At 48.7% G+C, this 16,132-nt stretch overlaps 1 protein-coding gene across 1 annotated transcript; it reads right to left on the bottom strand.

Annotated features, from left to right (window-relative positions):
• Positions 1-522: 522 nt before the first annotated feature.
• On the bottom strand, positions 523-15,011 carry steap3 (STEAP family member 3, metalloreductase; the record flags this gene model as incomplete). The annotated part of the gene is made up of 6 exons (XM_080536681.1): positions 14,973-15,011; positions 13,168-13,579; positions 12,982-13,116; positions 11,491-12,018; positions 1,228-1,392; positions 523-816 (listed from the first exon to the last, which is right to left on the bottom strand). The coding sequence occupies exons 2-6, from the start codon at positions 13,567-13,569 to the stop codon at positions 523-525; spliced, it is 1,524 nt and encodes a 507-aa protein (XP_080392807.1). The 5' UTR covers positions 13,570-13,579; positions 14,973-15,011.
• Positions 15,012-16,132: the final 1,121 nt, after the last annotated feature.

The raw sequence follows: 16,132 nt of genomic DNA, 5'->3' as shown, positions 1-16,132 counted from the left end.
CGGAAGTGGGCGTGGTTTCATCTAAACTCTGTTGCGATTCGGGTACGGGCGTCCCGTCCTGGTAGTTGACAGTGTGCTTGTACTGTGAGGTCACAGCTCGTACTGTGAGGTCACGGGTTAGTTCAGAAAAATACTAACTCCTAGTTTTGGGTCTGATTAAAACATAATCAAAAGTAAGTGCCAACAGAAAAGTGCGGTAGTGGTGGTCTAGTGGATAGTGAGCTGGACTGGTGATCGGAAGGTTGTTCAAACTGAGTTCAAATCCCGCCTGAAACACCACCACTATTGTGCCCTTGAGTAAGGCACTTAGCCCTCAGTTACTCCAGGGGGAATGTCCCTGTAATCTGTAATTGTAAATCGCTTTGGATCAAAAGCGTCTGCTAAATGGCGAAATTCAAAATTCTAGAAAAGTGCTGTAGCCTGTAGGCTAAAATATGGACACAGATTAGATCCGTCCCTTTCACCACAGCTGGAGCTGGATTGGCGCAGAATCTCCACACACCAAAACTCCAATTGGATCCCTCACACGTCACTCAAGTCCTGTGGCAGCGCTCCATTGGCTGTGTCCTGGAGGCGGGCCTGTGGAGGGCGGTGCCGGGGGCTCTCCCAGCCCCTCCTGATCCGGGTCAGTCTGCAGGCCAGGCAGGGCAGCGCCAGGACCAGCCTGCCCCCCAGCACCACGCAGGGCAGCACCAGGGCCAGCAGGTACGTAGGGGGCAGGTAGTACGGGTAGGAGAAGGGGAAGAAGGCAAAGTCCCAGCCGAAGAACAGCGTGTGCATGACAGAGAGGGTTAGAGCAGCGTAGCCCAGCCCGGACTGGAAGAAAGATTAAAAAAACACATGTGTTATTAGACTTTCTGTTATCTGTTATTACTACTACTACTAATAATAATAATGCATTTTATTTGTATTGCACTTTTCATTCAAAAGAATCTCAGAGTGCTACAGAGAGAAAAAAAACAACAACCGTAAAAACATAATAAGTTAAAAACAAAACAACCTAAAAACATAATAAGTTAAAAACAAAACAACCTAAAAACATAATAAGTTAAAAACAACCTAAAAACATAATAAGTTAAAAACATAGTAAGTAGTTAGTGGTTATTGTTGTTAGTGGTTCTGTGGTTATTACTGTGGTGGATTTATTCAATCTCATTCAAATAAAATAACTTTATTGTTCCTGCTTTTTGTGGACGTGTGTGGAGTGGCACGTCCACTGTTGCTGACCTGTACGAAGGTGAACTCCCTCCAGGTGAGCGCGTTTCCCACGGAGGGCAGCGACGTGATGGCCAGCAGGCTGAGGACTCCAAGTCCCAGAATGCCGCAGGACAGGTAAAGGTCTGACCTCCACACCGGCTGTTCTTGCCACGAGTGCTCTACCCCCGCCTTCACCTGGGAGGGGAGGGGAGGGGAGGGAGGACGCCAGGGAGACAGCAGACGTTAGCCTACATACTGGAATGATTACAGGAGATTGAGATAAGAGTTGTCCTTTCCGGTCTGCTTGCACATCACATCACATCACACGCTGTGAGGGTTCGACTGGGTTCAACTGGGTTCGACTGGGTTCAACTTCCTTTTCTGTACTGCAACCAAGCTGTGGAACACAGCTCCCACCAGCCATCCCATGCTCTGATACTCTCAACACATTCAACACCAGACTCAAGACCCATCTGTTCAGACTGGCCTTCCTCCAGCACGGCATGGGTCCTGACTAACACTGTTAACACTAACCCTTCCTACAGCATGGTCCTGACTAACACTATTAACACTATTAACACTAACCCTTCCTACAGCATGGCATGGTCCTGACTAACACTATTAACACTATTAACACTATTAACCCTTCCTACAGAATGGTCCTGACTAACACTATTAACACTAACCCTTCCTACAGCATGGTCCTGACTAACACTATTAACACTATTAACCCTTCCTACAGAATGGTCCTGACTAACACTATTAACACTAACCCTTCCTACAGCATGGTCCTGACTAACACTATTAACACTAACCCTTCCTACAGCATGGTCCTGACTAACACTATTAACACTATTAACACTAACCCTTCCTACAGCATGGTCCTGACTAACACTATTAACACTAACCCTTCCTACAGCATGGCATGGTCCTGACTAACACTATTAACACTAACCCTTCCTACAGCATGGTCCTGACTAACACTATTAACACTAACCCTTCCTACAGCATGGTCCTGACTAACACTATTAACACTATTAACCCTTCCTACAGCATGGCATGGTCCTGACTAACACTGTTAACACTAACCCTTCCTACAGCATGGTCCTGACTAACACTGTTAACACTAACCCTTCCTACAGCATGGCATGGTCCTGACTAACACTATGAACACTAACCCTTCCTACAGCATGGTCCTGACTAACACTATTAACACTAACCCTTCCTACAGCATGGTCCTGACTAACACTATTAACACTAACCCTTCCTACAGCATGGTCCTGACTAACACTATTAACACTAACCCTTCCTACAGCATGGTCCTGACTAACACTATTAACACTAACCCTTCCTACAGCATGGTCCTGACTAACACTGTTAACACTACACCAGGAGCCAGGGAGCATGCTTCACACCTGGAGACACCGGTACTCACAGCTTTATAACATCTGAGCAGGTGAGAAGGCAGCTTTCCAGGGTGAATGTGAACAAGTCCAGAGGTCCAGACAACATCAACCCCAGGGTTCTGAAGGTGTGTGCTGGAGAGCTGGCGGACACATTCCAACATCTCTTCAGTCTATCTCTAAGACTGAGGAGGGTGCCACAGCTCTGGAAGACCTCTTGCATCGTCCCAGTGCCAAAGAAGGGACGGCCCAGCACCCCAAACGACTACAGACCTGTCGCCCTGACACCACAGGTCATGAAGATCCTGGAGAGGCTAGTGCTGCAACACCTTAAGCCCCAGGTGAAGGACTTCCTGGACCCCCGGCAGTTTGCATACCAGGAGAGCATGGGGGTGGAGGACGCCATCATTTACATGCTGCACAGGGCCTACACACACCTGGAGAGGCCACAGAGCATGGTGAGGACGATGTTCTTCGACTTCTCCAGTGCATTTAACACTATCAAGCCATCACTGCTGGCTGACAAACTAGCAGTGATGTGTGTGGAGGACTCCCTGACGGCTTGGATCCACAACTACCTCACAGACAGGCGTCAGTATGTGAGACTGCAGGGCTGTCAGTCTGAGGTGGTGGTGTGCAACACCGGTGCCCCCCAGGGAACTGTTCTGTCACCCTTTCTCTTCACCCTCTATACCTCCGACTTCCAGTTTAGCTCCGACCAGTGCCACCTGCAGAAGTTTTCGGATGACTCCTCTATCGTCGGTTACATCACAGACGACAGGGATGAGGAGTACAGGGCCCTGGTGGAGAGCTTCGTGCAGTGGTGCGACACCAACTACCTTTTGCTTAACACCAGCAAAACAAAGGAGTTGGTGGTGGATTTTAGGAGGAAGAGAAGGACCCCAGCCCCCATCACCATCAAGGGGGTGGAAGTCGAGAGGGTGGACTCCTACAGGTACCTGGGAGTACAAATTAATAACAAACTGGACTGGACTGACAACACCGAGGCTCTTCTCAGGAAAGGGCAGAGCAGACTGTTTTTCCTGAGAAGGCTGAGGTCTTTCGGTGTCTGCAACAAGCTGCTGCAAATGTTTTATCAGTCGGTGGTTGCCAGCGTTCTGTTCTTCGCCGTGGCCTGCTGGGGTGGAAACATCTGTGCCAGGGATGCTGCGAAGCTAAACAAACTGGTGAAGAAGGCCAGCTCTGTGGTGGGGACCGGGCTGGACAGCCTAGAGGTGGTGGCAGAACAGAGGATGGGGAAAAAACTGGCGGCCATGCTGGCCAATCCCTCCCACCCGATGTACTGCGAGCTGGCAGGGATGAGGAGCAAGTTCAGCCACAGATTTGTTCTCCCCCGTCAAAGTACAAAAAGATTTGGACAGTCCTTTATTCCAGCTGCACTCCGACTCTACAACCAGGCCCTGCAGGGTGGGAGAGACCTGGAGATGGAACTTTTGGAACTTTTTACTTATTGAGCCTGCACTGTTTTATGTATTTTATTGAATGTTTTTCTGTTTTCTGTACTGAATGTTTTCTGCCCTAACTGAGCTGTTTGACAACAAAATTTCCCCATTGGGGACAATAAAGGTTTTCAATCAATCAATCAATCACTAACCCTTCCTACAGCATGGTCCTGACTAACACTATTAACCCTTCCTACAGCATGAGCTCTTACACCTTTTTTTGTTTTCTTTTTGAATATGATTTTATCTTCTGTATCTGTTCTGTTTGTTGTGTTTTTTTTCTTGCTTACAGTTTTTCCTGGTTGTTTAAACAGATTTTTGGGAACATCAGACACAATGTGCACAATCTCTAACTCATTTACCAACTGCTAAACCAATTCTGCTAAACTCCAAGCACATTTTCCTGCTTTAGACTCATCTTCCCATTCCATACCACACATTTCCTGCTTTAGACTCATCTTCCCATTCCATACCACACATTTCCTGCTTTAGACTCATCTTCCCATTCCATACCACACATTTCCTGCTTTAGACACATCTTCCCATTCCATACCACACATTTCCTGCTTTAGACTCATCTTCCCATTCCATACCACACATTTCCTGCTTTAGACACATCTTCCCATTCCATACCACACATTTCCTGCTTTAGACACATCTTCCCATTCCATACCACACATTTCCTGTTTTAGACTCATCTTCCCATTCCATACCACACATTTCCTGCTTTAGACACATCTTCCCATTCCATACCACGCATTTCCTGCTTTAGACTCATCTTCCCATTCCATACCACACATTTCCTGCTTTAGACACATCTTCCCATTCCATACCACACATCTTTCAGCTCACTAAACACAATTCTCCATATCTTGCACACTCTTCCTGATTTTCCACTCCTGATGTTCACTCAGAACACACTGCCAATCACATTCCTAAACTCCAAAGGCTGTTGTGCACTTTGCAATCATCAATTTACTTACTTATATAATGGTCACAGGTGAGAATTTGATTTGTTTGAAGAACAATGGATGGTGCCAACGAAGAGAGAGGTGAGCAGCAAGACAGAGGAGTAAGAGGAGGAGGACAAGGAGGACGAGGAGTGAGAGTGAGAGGAGGAGGGGGTGGAGGAAGAGGCTGTGAAGGAAGAGGTGGTAGAGGAAGAGGAGGAAGAGGAGGAAGAGGTGGTGGAGGAAGAGGCGGTGGAGGAAGAGGTGGTGGAGGAAGAGGAGAAGGAGGAGGCGGTGGAGAAGTAAGAGGAAGACAAAGAGGAGCTGAACAAGAGCAAGGTGGAGGAGGAGGAGTACGAAGAAGAAACAGAATCTCTGATGAGATTAGGGCCACCATCATTGACCATGTCATCAACCATGGTTTGCCCATGAGGGAGGCTGGCCAGAGGGTCCAGCCTAATCTGAGTCGCTTCTCCGTCGCTTCGATCATTCGGACCCTCAGAAATGAGAATAGGTAAGAGACCTACCTGCCTTACTGTAGTACTGCATATCAATACAGTATTCAATGAGTGTTGCAAGAACCTTACTGTATTTGTGTCTTGTCTGTATCCTCTGCAGAATTGCAAGATTACCACAACGTGGTGGGAGAGGACAGATCCTATCCAATGAGCAGGAGACTGCATTACATTTACATTTACATTTTTGGCATTTAGCAGACGCCTTATTCCAAAGCGACTTACAATCAATACATTTGAATACTAAGCATGTGAATCAGCAGTCCACCATTCGTTGCAGGAAGAGTACTCTAGCTCGGGCCCGGGGCCACTGATAGAAGGAAAAACCTTCTCCCTATTATCACATGGTGTTGGCTAACAACATTCTGACCCTCCGTCAGATCAAGGATGCAATCATTGCAGACCAGGACATATTCAGAAACATTGCTTCCATTAGTGTGTCCACACTGGACCGTGTTCTCAAAAAGAATGACTTCAGGATGAAGCAGGTCTACAGGGTGCCTTTTGAGAGAAACACTGACAGAGTCAAGGAGGCGCGCCATGACTATGTGCAAGTAAGTCCTATGCATACCCTTACTATGTGACTGTACTGTACTGTAGTACTGACACATGCCTGTATTGTAATGATCTACTGTAATATATTGTAGGGCTAGACTCTATTGACCACTCTTGCCTTGGTGTATACTGTAATAGTGTCATGTTGTCTGTTTCAGAGTTTCCTTGACCTAGATGCAGCTGCAGACCAGCACAAGTTCATTTTCGTGAATGAAGCAGGGTTCAACCTTGTCAAAAGACGACGTCGGGGCAGGAACATCATTGGCCAGCGTGCGATCACGGACGTCCCTGGCCAGCGCGGAGGCAATATCACGATGTGTGCGGCCATCAACCACCATGGTTGCATCCATCACCATGCTACGGTCGGCCCCTACAATACTGCCCACCTCCTTGCATTCCTTGACACACTTTATAACATCATTGTCCAACCAGAACAGATGGACGACACAGAGGTTGTCCGATTTGTTGTCGTCTGGGACAACGTTAGTTTTCACCGGGCGAATCTAGTTAGGGAATGGTTCAGGGTCCACCCTGAAGTGTCTGTCCTCCATCTCCCTCCCTACTCGCCCTTCCTCAATCCAATTGAGGAGTTCTTCTCCGCTTGGAGGTGGAAGGTTTACGAGAGAAATCCACACGCACGGGTCGCTCTTCTGCAGGCCATGGCGGAGGCATGTGGAGACGTGAGCGCTGAGGCCTGTCAAGGCTTCATGCGCCATTGCAGACGATATTTCCCTCGTTGTCTGGCCAGGGAGAACATCGCCTGTGATGTGGATGAGATCTTGTGGCCAGGCAGGGACCAGAGGGAGGATGCAGCCTAGTTTTGTTTTGTTTATGTTTGTTTATATATTCTCATTTGCTGTAATTCCATTTACTGTTTTCATCCTTCATGTTCATCATTCATGTTTGCCCTGACATACAGTAGTCTATGCATAGATTTGGGGCACAAATAAAATATAATTCGATGGCAAAATATTGTGTGTTTTCTCTTTGGGTATACAGTACATACAACAATATATGTCGATATTTCACATCCAAAAGGTGAAACACTGAACATGCAAAGTCCTGATTCCACTGCTAAGGCATTCCTACAGTGTTTTCCATTCATATATAGTGTTTTCCATTTTGCACATCAGTGTTCAATGAGTGGAATGGAATGGAATGGAATGGAATGGAATGGAATGGACTTTATTTGTCATTGCTACAGTACAGGTACCAAACAACGAAATTTAGGAGGGGTGGCTCCCCTGGTGTTAGGAAAGGGGAAAAAAAACACATTTTAGAAAAAGCATAAAAGCATAAAATCACAAGAAGGTAAGGAGCTGGTTTACATCAATAAAGGCTATGTACACAATCCACTGTACTATACTGCACAGATAGTCAACTAGGGTTGTCATATTGCACAAAAGTATTTTTTCACGTTATTTTAAAGTGTCACAGTTTGCAGGCTTGAAAATGTACATGTTTGTGCCTCAGCACTAGCTGCCATACAATCCGTCCGGACTGTCCTGGGCCCAGAACTTAGGCCTTTTCTGTGTTCAGGGCCTTGACGGCCCTGTGGTAGAAGCAGTTCTTCAGTCTGTTTGTCTTAGCGGCCGGGGTCCTGTACCTCCTGTTCGAGGGCAGCCTGACAAAGTGTACGTGCCCAGGGTGGGTCGGGTCCCTGGAGATCTTGGAGGCCCTCCTGAGACAGCGTGTGTTGTACAGCTCCTCCAGAGAGGGGAGGGGGGCGCCGGTGATCTTCTGTGCTGTTCTCACGACTCTCTGTAGCGCGTTTCTCTCCGCTGTTGTGCAGCTGTGGAACCAGTTGCAGATGCCGTAGGTGAGGATGCTCTCCACTGCGCCGTAGTGGCGCAGAAGTGCCGTAGTGGCGGTAGAAGGCCACCAGTATCTCCTGCTTGTTGTGTTCTTTCCTGAGGCATCTCAGGGTGTATAGCCGCTGTTGTGCCCTCTTGATGGTGCCTTTTGTGTTGTCCTTCCAGGCCAGGTCATCCCGCATGTGATGTCCCAGGAATCGGAGGGTTGAGACTCTCTCCACGCTCTCTCCGTCGATGAGCAGTCGCTGGATCTCTGACTTTTTCCTCCTGAAGTCTACGATGAATTCCTGGGTCTTTGACTTGTTTAGCAGCAGGTTGTTAACCTTGCACAGCTTGCTCAGTTGCTCTACCTCATCCCTGTACGCCGCCTCGTCCCCCCCCGAGATACATCCCACCACGGTGGTGTCGTCTGCAAACTTTACGATGTAGTTGCTGGGGTGGACGGGGGTGAAGTCGTGGGTGTAGAGGTTGTAGAGGATGGGGCTTAGCACGCAGCCCTGGGGGGACCCAGTGCTGAGGCTGAGGGCTGTGGAGGTGTGGGGGCCCACCCGCACCCTCTGGGGGCGGTCGGTCAGGAAGTCCTTGATCCACGCACATATAGAGTGTGATAGACCCAGGTCTAGTAGTTTGGTCACTAGCCTGTCTGGAAGGATGGTGTTGAAGGCGGAGCTGAAGTCCACGAAGAGCAGTCTCGCGTAGCTGTTTCCCCTCTCCAGGTGGGATAGAGTGGCGTGGAGAGTCGTCGCTATGGCGTCCTCTGTGGACCTGTGGGCTCTGTAGGCGAACTGGTATGGATCCAGGTTGGGCGGGAGGCGTGTGAGTATGTGGGCCCGGACTAGTTTCTCGAAGCACTTCATGATGATTGGTGTGAGTGCCACCGGGCGGTAGTCGTTTAGGCAGCTCACCGTGCTTTTCTTCGGGACTGGGATGATAGTTGAGGTTTTCAGGCAGGGTGGGACGGTGGCCTGGGACAGGGACTGGTTAAAGATGTTGGTGAAAACCCCGGCCAGCTGGTCGGCGCAGTCTCTCAGCACCCGTCCCAGGACGCCATCCGGCCCCGAGGCTTTCCTGGGGTCCACCGCCTTCAGTACGCGTCTCACCTCATGCTCTGTGAGGGTGAGGCTGCTGAGAGCTGGAGAGAGTGGTGTTTGTGTTGTGGTTACCTCCGTTCGCCCCTCGTCAAACCGGGCGTAGAAGGTGTTCAGCTTTCCCGCCAGCAGGGGGTCGTCCTCTGCGGCTGTGAGCCTGTTGGCTCTGAAGTTTGTCATCTGCTGAACCCCCTGCCACATCCGCCTGGAGTCGTTGCTCAGGAGGCATTCCTCAATCTTCTCTCTGTGCTCTGCCTTGGCCGCTTTGATGCCGCGCTTTAGGTTGGCCCTGGTGGAGCTGTACAGCGGTGTGCGCTTCCCTGCGAAGAAGGCGTTGTCCCTCTCATTTATCAGTTTTTGGACCTTCCCATTCATCCATGGCTTCGTGTTGGGGTAGACCCGGACCCGTTTGTCCACGGTGACTGAGTTGGTGCAGTTCACTATTGGGGCTTTCACACCGGCAAAGAACCGTGCCGGTTCGCGTTCGCGTTCGGAAACCTCTGAACCTTGGTGCTGTCTGGCGAATGAGCCCGCGTTCATACATACCAGTGTAACCTGAACCATCCGCGGCATCAACGCTGGGTGATGAAGGGGCGGGATAAACAAACATTTCACTGGAAAAGAGGATAATATCTTCCACTACAGTATCTGAAATAAACACAATTTTCTGTGAAACAAAACAAAAGACACTTTCTATATGCGTTCTTTTACTAATCAGCTGCTCCATTACTGGCATTACGAAATTCGCGTTCGCGCATGTCCGCGAGCGTGTGTGTGTGTGTTTGCTGAGCATGTGAGGAAGATAGAGAGAATAATGACACTTTTGATATTGTTTTTGATCACTAATGATTAGATTTAGATTAGATTACATGTTGTCTACTTCCTCCTTGCTGGTCTCTGCAGCCTAGAATATGACACACCCTCTGACGACGTCACGGTTTGCGTTTTTGGTTCACTTGAGAACCACTATTTTTTGGTGCCCGCTGCGAACCAACTTTTCAGGTTCCGAACCAATTGAGCTTCGGTCTGAACGCGCCGGCCGGTTCCAGACTTGGTTTGCGAACGCGAACCGGCACGGTTCTTTGCCGGTGTGAAAGCCCTATCAGTGGTTCAGAACCGACGACGTGTACTGTTCCAGGTCCTCATGCTCATATTCCTGCCATAGGGTGTCATTTAGGCAGATCTGCAGTGGAGCGGACCCTTCTGGCCAGGTTCTGACAGTCTTAGTGGTGATGGGAGCACTTTTCCCCATTGTAGTGTATGCAGGAATCAGGAGGATTGACACATGGTCAGACATGCCTAGATGAGCTAGCGGACTAGCCTTGTAAGCACGTTTGATGTTGGTGTATACCTTATCCAGTGTTTTTTCTCCTCTCGTTGCACATTTTACATGCTGATAGAACTTGGGTAGTACTGCCTTCAGGTCGACATGATTAAAGTCCCCCGCTATGATGTGAATAGCCTGTGGATCAGTGCTTTGTTGGCTACTAATGACTTCATATAGTCGTGCCAATGCTACTTTGCTGTCTGCGCTAGGCGCTATATACACACATGTAATTAGCACCGCGTTAAACTCCCTAGGGAGGTATGTGGGTCGGCATTTAACAGTCAAGGAATGTCTACTCGTATGATGTATGTGTTTGAGTTTTGAGAGCAAAGTGTGCTTGTGCAAAGGAAGTATAGGATTTAGCATTTTGTGCTTGAGTTTTGAGGGCAAAGTGTGCTTGTGCAAAGGAAGTGTAGGATTTAGCATTTTGTGTGTGAGTCTTGAGATTTGTGTTTAGGATTTTGAGGGAGTGAGGTAGTGAATCAGGGAATCTGTTTAAACAACCAGGAAAAACGGTATTGTCCTGCTTGTCTTTATTCTGTACAGTTGAGTTTGAGAAAGAAGCTTTTAAATAAAATCTATTATTATTATTATTATTATTATTAACTGGAGTTCCAGCGCCATTTTCGAAGTCAGGGCCCCCTCAGCCTGTCCACCCACACAGTTAACCCAACCAACCAACCAACCATACATTTACATTAACCCAACCTACCATACATTTACATTAACCCAACCTACCATACATTTACATTAACCCAACCAACCATACATGTACATTTTAGACATTTAGCAGACGCCTTTATCCAAAGCGACTTACAACAAATCAATTTGTCTAAGTAAGTGAATCATCTCCACATGACTCATCATATGAAACAGTCCAGGGCCAGAGGCCAGGCAGTCACCATGCTAGAAGGAGGAAGGATTACTTCTTTTTTCTTCCTTCCCCCAGTTGACATGATGAAATTAGGGATTTCACTGCCATACAGACAAAAAAGGAAGCGAATTGGCATTTCTTTGGTTCCAGCTTGATTAATTTCCGTGTAAATAGATGTGGTCGGACTGATTTCCTTGCAGGCTTTCGCAGCCTTGCATTTCCAACTTTAAGGCTTTTTAAGACCAGCGCGGGAACCCTGCCCACCACCCCCCCTCCCCATCCTCCCCCACCACCCCTCCCTCACCTGGCGGTAGGCTGCGTCTAGCAGGCGGTAGGTGCTCGCCCGGCGCAGCGCCAGACACACGCTGTAGACGGCGTGCAGCGCGGCGCACAGGAAGCTGAGCAGCCCCAGCTCCTTCCTGCACCACAGCCAGCGGTCCAGCCAGCCGGGGAAGCGGCGGTACTTGGTGCCCCGCCCCAGCTGCAGGGCGGCCGCCCCCAGGCCCGGCAGGTAGACCAGCCCCAGGGTCGCCAGGGCGACCGCCGGGAGGGCCTCGTTCACCGTCTCCAGGGGCAACCGGTAGAAGTTGTTCTGTCCGCCCGCCAGGTACGGCAGCAGGACCCCCCGCAGGAAGCCGTAGCCGTAGAAGAAGAGGAAGAGGAGGGAGGCGGCGAGCAGGGGGCCCCCCCAGGAGGGGAAGAGATGCAGGGGGGCGTCCTCCACGGCCCGCGAGGCCGCCAGGCCCCCCAGGTCCACGGGCAGGAAGCCCATGAGGCGCGCCAGGCGCTCCACGCGCCGCTTGGACTCGGGGCAGTCGCCGCAGATCAGGACCTGGGGGGGGGGGGGCAGAGGGGGAGGTTAAGGCGGGGAGGAGAGGAGAGGGGGTGGGGTGGGGTCGGGGAGGAAAGGGGAGGGGTGGAGAGGGGGGGGTATAAGGTGGGGAGGAGGGGGGAGGGGGTGGGGTGGGGTTGGGGGTCAGGGGGGTGAGGGGTGGAGAGGGGAGGGGGTGATTCACAGAAATGATTGCAAAGCTGTATTCATCTCATGAGAACATAATGTGGTACAGGCATTGACTAGGTAAGTGTGTAAGTAAGTAAGTAAGTAATTAAGTGAAATGTATTTATAGAACACCTTTCGCAGACCAAGGGTCACAAAGTGCTTTACATAAAGAAAAAAAAAACACAATAAAACATAATACAAGAGCGAAAGCCACAGCAGGTTAAAACAGGCAAAACAAGTGAAAATTAAAACAAGTAACAGACAACAGGTGTAACAGCATCAGCAGGACACAGAAAGACAGGCCCTTGGGGCTATCCAAAAGCCTGTCTATACAACACAGTCTTTAGCTGTTTTTTAAAAGCCTCGACCGAGACCGCTGATCTAAGATCCAAGGGCAGAGCATTCCAAAGCCTGGGAGCCACGGTTTGGAATGCTCCATCACCCTTGGTCTTCAGTCTGGCACGGGGGACAACCAACAAACCCTGGTCAGAGGGCCTGAGAGACCTACTGGGGCTGTAAGGACACAGGAGGTCACAGATATAGGCAGGTGCCTGACCATGGAGGGCTCTGTAGGTGATGACCAGAATTTTGAAAATAATCTGCTCTGGCGACACGACGTGTGTGTGTGTGAGTGTGTGTGTGTATGTATGTGTGTGTGTACCTTTGTCTTCCTCCTGTATGTGATACACGGGTACGTAACAGTGTGTGTTTACATAAACGCGAGCACAGGTGTGTGTTCCAGCCGTCCAGGGTGACTTGACTCGTTGTCACGTCGTCATGACAACCGTGTCTTACCTGCCTGCTGCCGTCGCGCGCCCCGCTCTGCAGCGCCCAGGCCGACACCCCGTTGAACCCCTTCACCACGCTGCATTCTGGGAACAGCTCGGCCAGCCTCTCTGCGTTGGAAGGCCGTCCTCCTCCTCCTCCTCCTCCCCCTCCTCCTCCTCCTCCTCCTCCTCCTCCTCCTCCTCCTCCTCCTCCTCCCCCTCCTCCGTTCAGCTCTGTGGCGTTGCTGACGTCCACCAGCACCTTGCCCGCCAGCGCCACCCTCAGGCCCGCCAGGGTGTGGTAGTGCTCGGGGAAGAGGGCGGCGAAGACCACCCCGCTCTCCGCCCGCGCCACCGCCTCCCTCTGGGTGCAGACCTCCGTGGCGGCGGGGAACAGGCCCGGGGGGACGCGCTTCGGGTCGCGGCTGCCGACTACGACCGCCACGCCGGACGCCAGCAGACGCACGGCCAGGGAGCGGGAGTAGTCGCCAGAGCCGATGATGGCCACCGCCCCCGCCGCTGCCGCGGGGCCTCCCGGGCCGCAGGGCAGGGGCTCTGGGGGCTCGGGGGGGTCAGAGGGAGACAGCAGGGGGGTCGTCAGGTCGTCCACAGGCATGCTGCTGGTCCTGTGGAGGTGAAGAGGTCATAGGTCATAGTTCAGGACACAGGGGTTCCTACGGTTACAATATGGGATGATTTTTGGGGGGCGGCTGTGGCGCAGGAGGTAGAGCTGCCGGCTAATGATCGCAAAGTCCCGGCTGGCCACATGTCGAAGTGTCCTTGGGCAAGACACTGAACCCCAAATTGCTCCCAGTGAGCGGGCTGGTCGGCACCTTGCATGGCAGCTTGCCGCCACTGGTGTGTGAATGTGTGTGTGAATGGGTGAATGAGAGGCCGTTGTAAAGCGCTTTGGATAAAGACTATATAAGTCAGTCCATTTACAATATATTCACCCTTATATCGGGAAGGGCAGCGGTCGCAGTAATAACACTTTTACTATATTACTATACTATTCACTATATCTTTATTAGTTACTATTAGTTACATTACTATATGTATCTATCTATTCTTGTCACTTTTATTTTCTTACTATCCTCCTTTTTCTGTATTTGCTATATATTATTTGCTATATGTAAAGCATATGTATATGTAAAGCACTTTGAATTGCCCCTGTTGTATGAAATGTGCTATAGCTATACAAATAAATGTGCCTTGCCGTTCAATATATCACAAACCGAGAACAGCAGGTCTACCACTCTCTATCTGATAAGTGTTCATGTGTCACACACTGATTTACAAAGCACGATTGTAGACATACAGACATGATTTGTTCTATGAGTTAATAATCTGCAATATCACGTACACACATATTCCATGTCTGGCATCATTTTATTAAGTGTCCATGAAGACATGATTTGTTCTAAATGAAGCTTTATCCAAGGACATCATTTAGAATGTCTCCGACCTGACAATAATTGTCAGTCCTTTTCCGAATGTGAGTTGTGTTCAAATAATAATAATCATAATCATAATCATAATCATAATAATCATAATGAAACTTAATGAAATCATCTCGTTATACTTCATCGTTCAACATGTATTAGCTTAAAGAGATGAAGCATGTAGGCTATAGGCTATAGTACTTGTACTCTGCGATGACAATAAAGTTGAATCTGATCTAATGACACATTTCTGTCTTTAGTTCCATGGTCTACTAACACAAAGCCATGTCAGCATTAAACCTGTTCCTTCCCTATTGTATATAACAGCCCAGGGAGAATAGATGAATTGTAACATGGATCAATTGGAACATTCTATCCAGTGCTGTCATATTCAATGTAAACATCATACCTGCCCTTTCCCTGTTGAAAACGTGACTTTAGGATCTAAGTTTCGTAACCATCTAACAGCACGTGTGACCAGTATGTCAGTGCTGCAGAATGCATGACAAAGACATATAAACAATAGTCAAACGATGACAAAATGTGTCAATATTTCCATAACGGCACACTTACTTACTTACTTCTGTTGTTGACCTCGTAGAAGTGTTTGTGTCTCGTGCCTAATCGCTCATGTCAGTAATAAAGCTGCGTTCGTAAAATTGCTCTGGAAATCTGATCAGCACTCACGGAATGCAGCTTGTCCAATCAAATGACTTGGTTTCTTTGTGACGTTGAGCCCAGTGTGCGCTACGGCGCTCTCAGAGCGAATGTACGAACGCAGCCGATGTCTCCGCCCCTCAGTCTGTGTGCCGGAGATAAACACGACCGTGCAGGGAAACCGTGCAGGAAACCATCCGACTCAGTTCCCTGCGAACACAAAGGACACATAAAGAAGTTATTTCCGATAATACTAGTGATAGATAATAGATAATATTTCAGATGATAGTGAAACATTTCTTCACCCATGGAACTGGGAAAGCAAAGGAAATGAATTACTATAGGATATTTGGTCTAATAATTTCATAATGTTATTTTAATATTTATGCAATAATGAATACATAGTTTTTGACATTCAGATGTTCATATACATGTTTTGACATGCATACACACATGTGATGAGGTAAATTAATGCACAGAAGTAAAAAAAAAAAAAATATATATATATATATATGATGATGATATTGAGCCTCTGTTATTTTAATGTTTTATCAATGAAAGCATCTCTATGTTCCTCTGGGTAGCGCTGTTGCGCAGTGCTTGAGTGTCAATGAGGTCCCCAGACATACGTACATGCATCGTATTTAACCCTAACTCTACACACATTTCAGGCCAGATGGTCATTTATTAAATGACATTATTGTGGAGACAGTGGAATGCATATGATGGAGTTCAGACATTGGACAATTCCACTAAGACCATGAAAGCTGGAGGCTGACACATCTCATGTCCTTATCAGCCGATCGCAGCCGGGTGGCGGGGTGGAGACGCCTGCGTCTGGGCGATAAGGTCGACAAGTTTTTTGATTGATTGATTGATTGATTGATTGAAAACTTTATTAGAAGAATTTGCAGAAGTAGGTACATGAAAGTACATATTACATACAAGGTCACCTAACAGGATAAAAACCCAAGAAAGCCACTGGCTTATTTCAATTGGGGTCCTTGATTCTCAATTCATCGTTACATGTAAGACAGACAAAAAAACTAGTACAATCTACAAGATAATACAGACAAATAA

Source organism: Nansenia antarctica (assembly GCF_963989245.1).
Source record: "Nansenia antarctica genome assembly, chromosome: 7".
In the NCBI taxonomy this organism is placed as follows: domain Eukaryota; kingdom Metazoa; phylum Chordata; class Actinopteri; order Argentiniformes; family Microstomatidae; genus Nansenia; species Nansenia antarctica.
This window is presented reverse-complemented; position numbering and strand designations above follow the sequence as displayed.